This window comes from Rhinolophus ferrumequinum, chromosome 9, assembly GCF_004115265.2.
Source record: "Rhinolophus ferrumequinum isolate MPI-CBG mRhiFer1 chromosome 9, mRhiFer1_v1.p, whole genome shotgun sequence".
NCBI classification, from domain to species: Eukaryota; Metazoa; Chordata; class Mammalia; order Chiroptera; family Rhinolophidae; genus Rhinolophus; species Rhinolophus ferrumequinum.
The window spans coordinates 883,953-895,406 of record NC_046292.1 but is presented as its reverse complement, the minus strand read 5'-3'; the positions used below and the strand labels follow the sequence as shown (position 1 = coordinate 895,406).

Below are 11,454 nucleotides of genomic sequence, written 5' to 3'. Positions count from 1 at the left end.
GGTACTGACGGGAAAATCAGACCCCCTTGTTAAGAGCTGCCTGTCTGGTGTCCAGCGGCCAACGGCTGTCAAACTGCAATCTTGTCACCCCACCTCCAAGGTAGCAACAGAGGTGGGAAGGGGATGGAGGGTGTTTGCAGGGACTTGATGGCCTCTATTCTCTTACCACCACATCAGAGAAGGCACCATAGTGGCACCCTGGCCATGGGACCAAGAGACCAGGGAGGGATGGAGACTCCTCGAGGGCCCCTGCTCCCTGCCCCTCCCCCTGATGCCCCCAATGTGGCCACCTGGCTCAGCCTCCTGGACACCGCCCAGAGGCACTCTGTCCTCACGTCTGTCTCCAAGTCCCTGTGTCCCGAGCTCACGGAGACCACGGCTGGAGGAGAGCTCTCTAGGTACCGGGAGAGGCCACAATCCAGCTGTTGTGACAGTGAACATCACCGTGGCTGAAGGCTTGGCTTTATTTCATGCTGGTACAAAGGCCCACGACCACCCTCTCCACCATCTCACCAAGGCAGTGAGCTCGTCCACACCCAGCCTCTTCCCGCTCCCTGGTCCAACCCCACAGAGCAAAGTCCGAGTGCCAGGATCCTTTTCCAAGTTGAGTGCCGAGTCTCCAAGGGCCCTGCGCCCACCTGGCTCCACCTCAGGGTCAGGCTGGCTCTGCCACTGGGAAGGAGGAGCCAGGCCGGGCATCCGCAGGAGGGACATGTGGAAGGGCTCCTGGGTGGTGTCCAGGCAAGGGTGGGGACAGAGCCCGGGGGCTCAGGGTGGCTGCAGCTTTCCTCTTGTTTTTTGTGACTCCTTGTTGTCCCCACTTTGAAACACACAGAGCGGACAGGTCAATCCGAGGAGCCTTTGTCCCCAGATGTTTGGGCAGCAGGACGCCTGGCCTCACATGGCGTAGGCTGCCCAGTAGATGACATTGACAGCTGCAAACGCCGCAGGGAACACGGCACGGGCATAGATGTCAATGGTGTCCGCATCAATGGGCTTGAAGAGTGCGCGGAGGCCTCCCTGGCCCCCCAAGCGCGCTGCCCCCTGCTTCTCTGTGTCCCCCGACTCCACCTCCACCGACCTGTAGGAGCCCATGAGGTTCCCAGCCACGCGACACGGCCGGCGGGACACTGCCAGCTCCTGGGAGACACCGGCAGCCGAGAGGGAGAAGAGGACAATGGCATTCTTCACGTCCACCTGCCCCAGGGGTGAGGAGGAAGCAGGATTGAGCCCAGGGTGACCAGGGGCTGCCACACAGGACTCCCCACCCAGGCCAGCCATGACCTGCAGCAGGCTGGAGCTGGGGTATCCGAGCCTGCTCCCCTGGAGCCCACAGCCTTCAAGGAACATCCCAGAGCAGTCGGCAGAGGGTTCCAGGCTGGGCCCAGGAAAATGTGGCTGCCTCCTCCCTGAGCCAGGTGTGTGTGTGTTGGGGGTGGGGGCTGTCCTTGGCTCAGAGCACAAGAGAGCCAGCCTGGCCCAGCCTCACCTCCGCCCGCTGCTCTGTGACCTTGACCTTGGCCTTTTGCTTCTTCCGGTAGTCGGCATTAAAGTGGGCGAAGGCATACTCCACCAGTGCGGCAAACACAAACACATAGCAGATCCAGAAGTACACGTCCAGCGCCTTGATGGCCGACGCCCGTGGGAGGGAGGAGCGGGCACTGACCATCAGTGTGGTCATTGTCAGCACGGTGGTGATCCCTGGTGGGAACGGCGGTGCCATCTCATCACCCTACCGCAGCCCAGCCCGGGTGCAGGTCAGGCTCCTCAGACCAGGCCCGGCCCGGGCGCCACAGCCCCGGGACAGCCAGCTCGAGGAGCCGGGGACAAGGCCTGGGCTCATGGCTCCCGGACCCCCGCCCTTCCACCAGCTCCCTCAGAGGAGAGGCGAGGCCCGTACCTAGAGACACCCTGGCAGGCACCGCTGCCTGACTGATCCAGAAGGAGACCCAGGACATGGCAACCAGGAGGACGGAGGGCATGTAGGACTGGATGATGTAGACGCCCCGATTCCTCCGGAGATGGAAGTGTAGGCTGAGCCGCGGGAACTGGCCCGCTGCAGGGGTCACCCTGTCAGCGCCCAGCACTGTCCCTGCCCCACCGCCACACACTAGAGCCCTCGGGCCACTGCCAGCCTCAGAAGGAAGGAAGACCCCAGTCCTCCGCCATCTGCACCTCCCCCACAGCCTGGTGGGCCAGGGGTCTCGCCCCCCCTGGGCCTGGTCTTAGGGGACAGACTGGCCCTTCCACACAGCCTCCCAGAGGAAGAAAAAGAGAAAGAGTTCAGTGTTGCTCGCTGGCCCAGAGGGACCCTCCCAGCTGTGGGGTCGGCCCGCCTCCTCCTCTCCTGGCCCTGCTCCACGCACAGCCAAGCTCAAGGAAAGAGCCAATGAGCAGGCAGGAGGGGCCAGCACACAAGGCAGCCCCCGAGGCTTGGCCCCTGAGCCCCTGCAGTCCTGGGGCTCAGGGAGCGCCCCGCCTTCCTCAGGTTCCGCCCAAACCCAGAGTGCTGCTAGCCCTGGGAAGCCGCAAAAGACCAAGGAACAGGATGGAGGACATCTGCCCTCACCGTAGCTCATCCCATACCCAACAGCCATGTTTCAGCTGCTCCCTCGGGGGCCCTCAGAGCCACTAGTGGCTGAGCTAAATGCACGGGGACGCCACCAGCTGGGCTCGCAGGAAGAGGCCGCAGAGGCCACGTTACCCAGTTTGAAGTTCATCAGCTCCGTGGTGAAGCGGTAGCTGGTGATGGTGAACTGGGCCAGCTGCAGCTTGTCTAGCCCGTGGATCTGCTCCTGGTTTTCAGACCAGTAGTAGACGATGTCCTCGGATGAGTAGCCGTCTGCAGGAGAGCCCACGATGGGTAGCAGAGCCCAGTGCCCTCCACCCCCGGCAGCCCGCGGCAGGAACACCCTGCCCATGGGGAGGCCTGAAACAGTGGCTACACCTGGCACCTCGGGAGGTGGACGGGGCCAGAATCGCTGGGTGACCCCCAGGGGCTGCCATCCTGGCCCAAAGATGTAGCTACATGCCTTGTCTGGGCTCCAAAGCCCGCTGTCCCTGGCGGGGCACTGACCCCTGGGAGGCAGGCCAGGCTGCTCAGGCCTTATAAAGCCTTCTCTTCCTGCCAGGCTCCTCGCTCCATGGACGCCCCGTGCCCTGGAGCCAGGCCAACTGTGTGTGCCCCTGACAGTGGGAGTCCCCTGCCTTCCACACCAAATTCCCCGGAGAAGCCAGCATGACTGGCCAAGCAGAGCCCATCCCAGCCTGAGTGGCACTCACAGCTCTCCAGGTGCAGCATGCACTCCTGCTCATCCATGGGGTACTTGGCCAGATCCATGTCACAGGCCACCGTGGAGGTGATCCTGTCAGACAACGGGCCAGTGAGCTCCCCAGGGGCGATGCCAGCCCCCGGAGCTGGCGGACCCCCTGACCCGACAGACAGAGATGCCCCTGCACCACCCAGAGGGGCCCCGCCTGCCATGGCAGTAACACCTCACTGCCTGGTACAAAGGCTCCAAGGGCAGGGCGCCAGCTTCTGGGTGGAAACTGAAAACTTTACAGGTATTTGTGGGTCTTCTTTCAGGAATCAAAGACTGGGTTTCATTCACTTTCTGCATCCTTCAAAATGCTGGACTGTGTGGCTAAGCCCGGTCTAGAAGGTGGGTCCAGCCTGAGCTCCCCCCCCCCCGCCAGCCCCCGGGGAGCCCCCAGGCCGTCCCACTGACCCTGCAGCGTGTGCAAAGCCCTGGCTACCAAGCATGCTGACTTTCCAGTAGAATTTAGATTCCTGTAGAATTTAAACCTGATTTTCAAAATGTTGGCAATTAATTCCATTTTTAAAAGGCACGTGTTGGAAAACACATGTTCAAAGATACGAACACACGTGTTCACAGCAGCACAGCTCACAATCGCCAGAAGGTGACACAGCCCAGCATCCGCTGATGGACGAGTGGACAGAGAAGCGGTGCTGGACCCACGTGTGGGATGTCACTCAGCCAGAAAAGGAATGAGATTCTCACCAGTGGTGCAAGTGGATCAGCCTTAAAGGCACAATGCGCAGTGAAGGAAGGGGGACGGAGAGGTGACAGAGAGGTGACAGAGAGCATATGATTCACTTTATACAAAGTGTCGGAACAGGCAAATCCACAGCGACAGAAAGCAGATTGGTGGTTTCAGGGGCGGGTGGGGGGAGTGACTGCTTAGCGGGTGCAGGGTCTCCTTTTCCGGGAATGAAATGGTTTGGAACTAGATAGAGGTGATGTTTGCACAGCATTGTGAATGTGCCAAATGCCACTGATTATTCATTTTTAAATGGCTGATTCTGTTATGTGAATTTCACCCCAATTTGAAAAGCAGAAGGGCTCCGTGCTAACCAAAAGCTACACCTGCCAGCTTCCCGTGGGCGGGCAACCTCTGCGGACAGAGAGGTCGTGTGTAAACAGCCCCCAACCCCCTGGGCGGGGGCGGAGCTCACCAGATGCTGTACAGGACCCCCCCCAGCACCCCTGGGCCACAGGTGGGGCTCACCGAATGCTGTACAGGATCACCCCGTCTGGCTGCAGCCGGATGAGCTTGTTCTCCACGGTCACGTCGTGGAACCAGGCGGACTTGGCGTTCACGATGAAGGTGTCGGGAAGCCAGAGCTTGTCCACGAAGCGGCTGTCCAGGCCCAGGGTCTCGTTGGTGTGGTTGTAGGACAGTCTGCTGTCCCGCCAGCTCTGGTGCAGAAACACCGTCATGGTGTACTCCTGCGGGGGCGGGAGGGGGCGGCGAGAGGGGTCCTGCCGTCAGCCTGCTCCGTCCCAGGGGCACACGCAGGGGGCTGGGGGTGGGGCAGAGGCCAGCGGCACCTACCATGTTCACCTCTGAGATGTGGTCAATGCTGGCCACCTCAATGGCAAGTGCCACGTTCACAGGCGGACCTGTGAAGAGGGGGTGGGGCTGCGGCCTGAGGCAGGATGGGGAGCGCCAGGGTTTTGCAGGGAGGGTGGGCTCAGTGCAAGTCTGCATGAGGCCTCGGAGGACAGGGGTCCCAGCTGCGTCCCTAGGGCCTGGCGCTGGAGGCCTGTTCACCCCTCAGGGGAGCCAGCCCAGAGCCTGGGGACTCACACCCACAGCTGGGCCCAGGGCCCCAGCTGGCCGCCGCGCTCACCTCCGATGCCTGGCCGGAAGTTGCGGGCGTAGCCCTCCACGAGGCCGTCCAGGTTGGGGAGCCAGGATATCTCCAGGTTGGAGCCCACGTAGTCCCCAATGTCAGTCATCGCTCTGGAAGCACAAAGACCACTGGTCACAGGCAGGCCGCCAGGGACAGAGCCTGGGTCCCTTCTTGGGGCTGGAGCTCTGCCCTGGGCACCTAGGCCATGGTGGACAGGGCCGACCACTGTGAGAGCCCCTCCAGGCCGGGACTCATGGGGAACAGGGAGCCTAGGAGGGGCCCTTTGTCTCTTCCACCAGCCTCTGCTCACCCACATGGCCTGGGGGAGGCTTTCCCAGGTCAGGCGGCACCCCAGGCTCTCTCCACAACTGGCCCATAGAGGCAGCCAGCTCCAAAGCCCCCACATTAAAGGCCCTGATAGGATAGGCCTCAGAGGACCCCAACAAGGGCACGTGGCCTCCATTTCAGCCTCTGAGGAGGAAGTGTCCCACAGGAGGGGACTTGGAAGAAAAGATGTGTGACCAGGAGGCTGAGGGCCGAGGAGGAGAGACTAGGTGAGGTCCCAAACCTGACCCAGAGCCAGCCCACGGGAGGCTGCAGCCAGCCTCCTGTTCTGTCCATTCCCAAGCAAGCCCAGGCCTGGCCCCACACGTCCCGAAATGGCCATGTGTTTCTGACCCCAGAGAAGCTGGGAGCTGTGCCTGCTGGTGGCAGGACAATCCCACTGACAGCCTGGCAGGGCCATGGGGGTGTTCACACATGGCAGGTATCTGTGGCCCACACACCGGGACTGCCAGAAGCACTGAGCTCCCCAGCAGTTCCACCTGGCCACCCTCCTTCTGCTCCCCTGGCCTGGGGTGAACAGAGACCCCCAAAACTCATGTCCACCCAGAACCTCAGAATGGGACTTTATTTGGAAATAGGATAGCTATTCACTGCTGTAATTAGTTAAGATGAGGTCATGCTGAATTAGGGGGCCCCAAATGCAACAACTGAGATCCTTCTAAGAACAGAAAACAGATGCGTGGGGAGAAGGCCGTGTGACGATGGGGCAGACGCTGGACTCAGGGCACCAAAGCTGGGAAGGCCGGACCGGATTCTCCCTCAGCCTCAGAAGGACCAACCTACCAACACTTGATCTCGGACTTCAGCCTCCAGAATTGCTGGAGAGCACATTGGTGGTGTTTTAGGCCCCCAGTGTGTGGTCACTTGTTACAGCTGCCACAAGCAACTCACACCCCGCCTCCGGGACCACCACAGTGGACCACCACGTCTCCTGAATTTGAGCCTGGAATGAGGTGCATTCAGGAATAATCCTCTTGTTATTCTCTGAGTCATATATCCTGACAAGGTCACCTTGGGCCCCAAGTCTGGCCTGAGCCAGGATCTGGATCCAGGGCTTCCAGGAGCCCTGAGGCCATGGGTCTCTGCCTGGAGACAGACACGCTGACGTTAGCTGTGGCCACGTACCTAGGTGCCATTCTTGGCCCTTCTGGCCACAGCTAGAAGCCCACCGTCCCTTCTCAGCTTCCAGTGTGCTGCTAGCTGGCCGTTCCTCCCCTCCCAACGGTGCGAGCCACACCGCAGGTTCCCCTGGCCTCCTGCTTCCTCAGGGACTGACTGTCTCCTTGTCAACTGCGGCTGGACCATGTCCGGCACGTCAGCACAGCCAAGCTGAGGCCCCGCGTCCAGCCTCTGTGTCCAGCCCCTGTCTCAGCGCCGCGCGTGGGCCCTCTGCTTCCCACACCCACGTCTCCAGCTCCGGCCATCTTCTGGCCCCTGCGCCTCCAGGCCCAACCAAGGCTTCATTCCAGCCTGTGTCCACTCATCCCCCTTCCAGCCACCACCGCCGTCTTGGCAAGCCCCCATGGGCTCATCCAGGGTTAACAAGTACACCAGGGCTCTGGGCCAGGAGCTGCGTGATTGGACCCTTTCAAAACCATGCTTCTGGTGGGAGAAGGACATGCATGGGGGAGTGAGTGAGCGCAGGTGAGCTGGGCTTGACAGCGCAGCGGAGGGAGGTGGAGGGAGCCCACACTCCTGAGAAAGCAAGGGGCCTGTCCCAAACTGGGTGCCACCAGGGGGCCTCGGGTTGCTGGCTTAAGGGCTGGAGTAACAGTGGGTGGGCCAGTCCCACTGCCGACTGCGGCAGAGCCTCCAGGTGCAGCCTGACGTGGAAATGGGACCCTTACCCTGCAGTCTCAGTGGGCTTCAGGAGCCCTCAGGGCTGCCTGAGTTGGGAGCAGCAGCAGCCTCATCTGTTTCATGCACGGCCTTTTGAGGAAGCTTTCCTTTGAACCAGAAGTTCCTTAGCTCATGAAACTTGCAGACCCCCATCTATCCCATCGGACCCCCTTGGTTCTCCCAGACTATGGCCCAGCCCAGGGTGGGGAGGGCCGGCACTTTGTAACACAGTATAAGAAGGAATTAAATGAAGTCCTGGCCCCCAGCAAAGCACAATTAAAAATGCAAATAGAGGTCACCCTGAAGGTCGGATGTAAAGGGATTTGAAATAGGCTTTATTTTTGGACTGGCCCAGCTGTCATCCTGCGGCAGTGGCAGCCTGGAACGAGGTCGTCCGGAGACACCGTCCTCCCTGGGCATCAGAGTGGTGGGTGATCCCCTCTCCCACCCTGGTCCCAGGTCCACTGGGGACACGAGGGCAAAGCCTGGGACAAGCCCCCCACTGTAAAGCTCACCTGGAAGTGGCAAGCTGCTAGTAGAGTTCTTAGCCTCTGCCACCTGGGGGGGAGGGAACAGGCTGCCCCCTGATGTCACTTATCACCTAGGACAGGGCCCGTGTCTTCCAGTGAAAAGAGATGTGAAAGGCCAGAGTGCCAAGGAACACGTGCTCCATGATGGCTGGCGTTCAGGGCTAGAGTTAAGGGGGGGGGGGTCGGCTCCCAGTGGGGGGCGCTCAGGATGAAGTGAGAGTGTGGGGACTCTGACCAGCTCCTCCGAACAGAGCTCCTGACTCATCTGCTGGCCTGGGACCCAGCGGTGGCCTAGGGTTGGGGCTTCCATTGGGGACACACGCCAGGCTCAAACTGCTGAGGTAGAGCAACCGCCACGACTCCACAGGCAGCTCAGGTGTCAGCAGGCCTCCCTCCCTCTCTGGGCCCCACCCAGGAACAACCCCACCTGACACTTGTCTGTGCCCCTGGGGACAGAAGGGGAAGGTGGGAGGCTGAGCAAGGCAGCACGGTGCTCCTCCCACCGAGGGCCCCTCCACCACGCACACAAGCCCACGGATCCCTGACGGCTGTGTTTAGAGCAACACCAGCCCCGCTGGCACCTCAGTTACCAAGGCAAAGAGAAACACCGTGACGAGTGCTCGGTGAGCTGGCATGCAGGCACAGCTTCGCCAGGGAGACGGAGGTGCCAGCAGCCAGGGAAGGCCACCCACTCAGCATGCAGCTGGCGAGCTTGGTGCCCACTGCGTGAGTGGGTCTTCAGACTCGGGGAAGACATGGCCTCCACCCCACGACCATGCTAGTTCTCATCCCTCCCAGCCTCTCCCACCAGGACGCCTGGGCTCTGGAACAGGCCCCTCCCGTTAGCCCCACTGCCCTCCCACACTGCTGCAGGGGTGAGGGCCCGGACAGCGAGGGGCAAGGGGTGCAGTCCTGGTTTCTGTGGTGGACGGACACAGAAGCTCATGGAAAGGACCCAAATGACAGCACCGCTCTGTCTCAAGGTCACCCGCAAGGCCACAAAGCCTGAGGCCCTTATCCAGCTGGGGCCAGACACACAGGCACATCCCTCACCAAAAACACCCAGGAGCCAGATGGGGGTCGGAGTCCAAATGTTTCATATTTTAGAAAGGCGAGACATGGTGCACGTGCAGACTTGGGGGTGTCTGGAGAATTTCCCAGCAGGATATGTATAAATATGCCCGGAAATAGCATGAATAAAGACAAATGAGCCTCATATCAGAGCGGGACAGGCTTTCCTGCCAAGTGAGTTTTGGAGGCAAACTTGGGCTAAGATGTTGGGGTTCAGAGCGGCTTGGATTTCAGAATTGTGTGGCCATGGCCGTGGGCTGGAGACAGCAGCTTATCCCCAGTCTACAGCCACGCCTCAAAGCTTTGACCTTCCTGGTGCAGTGAAGTAGGAAAGGAGGAAGGAGAAAGGCCCGTGGGGCGTGATGAAACAGCACAGTCACCAAGGACGGGTCACATCTGCACTGGCCATGATCTCCGATCTCCGGCCGGATGGCCACTCCACAGCCGGACAAGCCTTCCTGGCTTTGGCCCCACCCCCACCCCCACCCCAACAAGGAAACTGACCACATTCCCCCACTCACAAGTACGTGCTGCCCGTGTGCTTACAGCCAACACAGCTTGTGTTCAACCACTTCCGCCCCTCAAGTCTCTGACCTCAGCGGGCTGACATGACACCTGGGACGAGGGAGACGGCCGCCTTCGCTCTGGTTTCTCTGCAGAGCCTTTGCACCAAGGTGATTTTCAAAAAGCCCCCCCACACACAAACACAACTCCCATGGAAGGTGGCCAGGCTCAGTGTTCAGGGCTCCAGGCAAGCCGGAGCCCATTTCAAGCCCCCAGAGAGGAGCAAAGTGCACTGGGGTGATGCTGGCCCCTGGAAATCAAGATGAGGGAGTCGTGGCCAGGGAGGCCTCCCTTCTTACCCTCTTCCTCTCTGGGACTCAGGGCTCTCGTCCCCTCCTGGGGGTTAGAAAGAAATCCTCCTCTTTCCAGCTGCCAGGGGCACCTGGCTCCCTCCCACCTGCATACTCCGGAGCTCAGTAGAGGCCATTTGAAATGGCCCCTGAAAGGAGACCGCACCGCATCCTGGTCCCGCACTCTTCACAAACACACGGCGGTGAGGACGCGCCTTCTTGTCCACCCAGATCTGCGCGCTCAAACGGGAAAGGCAGCAGCCTCCTCCCCCGTTCTCAGGATCTCTCCCTTCATCCAGCCGGCAGCTCCTGCCTGCAGAGCGCGCAGCCCGCGCCTGGTAGGGCACCCGCCAGCTAGGGACCGGCCAAGTGCCAGCTGGGGCCAAGGACCTGGAGCTCGCCACGCGCTCCGGGGCTCGGGGAGAATTGGGAGCAGCTCCGACGCCCTCGTTCCACCCCGAGGCGCCGGTTCAGCACCGGGACGGCGGACAGCACCCGGGCGGAGGGGCGGCGGGAGGCAGGGTCCGGAGAGGAGGACCCGCGCCGGGAGACCGAGTAGGGGGTAGTCCTGGCGGGGGAGGGGGGCAGGTGGGGGCAGACACGGGCGGAACCTGGGGGTAAACACCGGGGTAAGCGGGGGACAGACACGGCGGAACTGGAAGGGGATGCAAACACGGAGGGAACGGGATGGGGGCAAACACGGGGTAATGAAGCCGGGGGTTCGCGCCCGGCTCCATCCCAGCAGCCCAGTCTCGGCCTCCGCGCAGCGCGGACCCCGCGCTCGCTCACCTGGTGCCGCGATGCTGCTGCGCGCAGAGCAGGACGAGCAGGGTCAGCAGCCAAGCCAGCGTGTCCATGGCCTTGGGCCTCTCGGCGCTGGACGGCCGCGGCGCCGGGGTCCGGCCGGTCGCGGGCGCTCGCGAAGTTGCTTCTCCCGCGGCCGCGGCGGCGGCACAGGCGGGAGGGAGCGGGAGGGCGCGAGACGCGGGCGCGAGGGCGGAGGAGCGCAGAGCGCGGAGCCCGGAGCCGCCCCACCTGCCGCCCCGCCCACCCCACTCCGGAGCCCGCCGATTCCTCCCGCCCCCGAGCCACGAGCGCCGCCCCCTCCAGCCCGAGCCGCCCAGCCTAGCCGAGCCCCATCCCTCGCAGGCGTGCTTCCGGGCCAGGGGTTTGGAACTCCCCATCCCACCACCGCTGCCCTTGCCGGCCGCTGACGGGTCCCTCTGCGCGACTGCGCGGGAGGCGACCCAGGTGCTCGACCCGCGGGGGCGCAGCAGCCCGTTGCCCCGCCGGGCGTCTGCAGACCTTTGTGGGCGCGCACACAACCTAGTCCTCGAGTTTGCCCGGGGCTGTTTGTGGAGCTCAGAGGTGCCAGGGAGCTGGTTCGCAAGCGCGGGAGGGACCAAGGAGGGTGCCAGCGTCCCTGCAGCCTTTGCTTTCTATTGGGAGAGACCCCCGCCAGCAACTCCTTCCAAAACCCTCACACAAACCAGAGGACTGTGCTTCACGAGCAGTTCTGGTGAAGGGCGAGAGAAAAGGGGGTGGGCGCTGTCGCTGCTCGCTAGCGGGGTTCTGTGCTCACAACCTCGCTCTGGCCACGGACGGACGGAGTACGGTGACTTCTCTGCCTGGCCCGGCCAGGCTCGGCCACGCCTAT

The 11,454-nt window shown here is 62.2% G+C and overlaps 1 protein-coding gene across 2 annotated transcripts; it reads right to left on the bottom strand.

Annotated features, from left to right (window-relative positions):
* Positions 1–507: 507 nt before the first annotated feature.
* Positions 508–10,812, bottom strand: GABRD (gamma-aminobutyric acid type A receptor subunit delta). Of its 2 annotated transcripts, none has more exons than XM_033115808.1 (9): positions 10,587–10,812; positions 5,156–5,268; positions 4,858–4,925; positions 4,531–4,751; positions 3,283–3,365; positions 2,705–2,842; positions 1,901–2,053; positions 1,490–1,701; positions 508–1,197 (listed from the first exon to the last, which is right to left on the bottom strand). In XM_033115808.1, the coding sequence occupies exons 1-9, from the start codon at positions 10,652–10,654 to the stop codon at positions 898–900; spliced, it is 1,356 nt and encodes a 451-aa protein (XP_032971699.1). In that variant the 5' UTR covers positions 10,655–10,812; the 3' UTR covers positions 508–897. The 2 variants fall into 2 exon arrangements, with proteins under 2 accessions (XP_032971699.1, XP_032971698.1); XM_033115807.1 differs by having other exon boundaries at positions 1,901–2,056; positions 10,587–10,811.
* Positions 10,813–11,454: the final 642 nt, after the last annotated feature.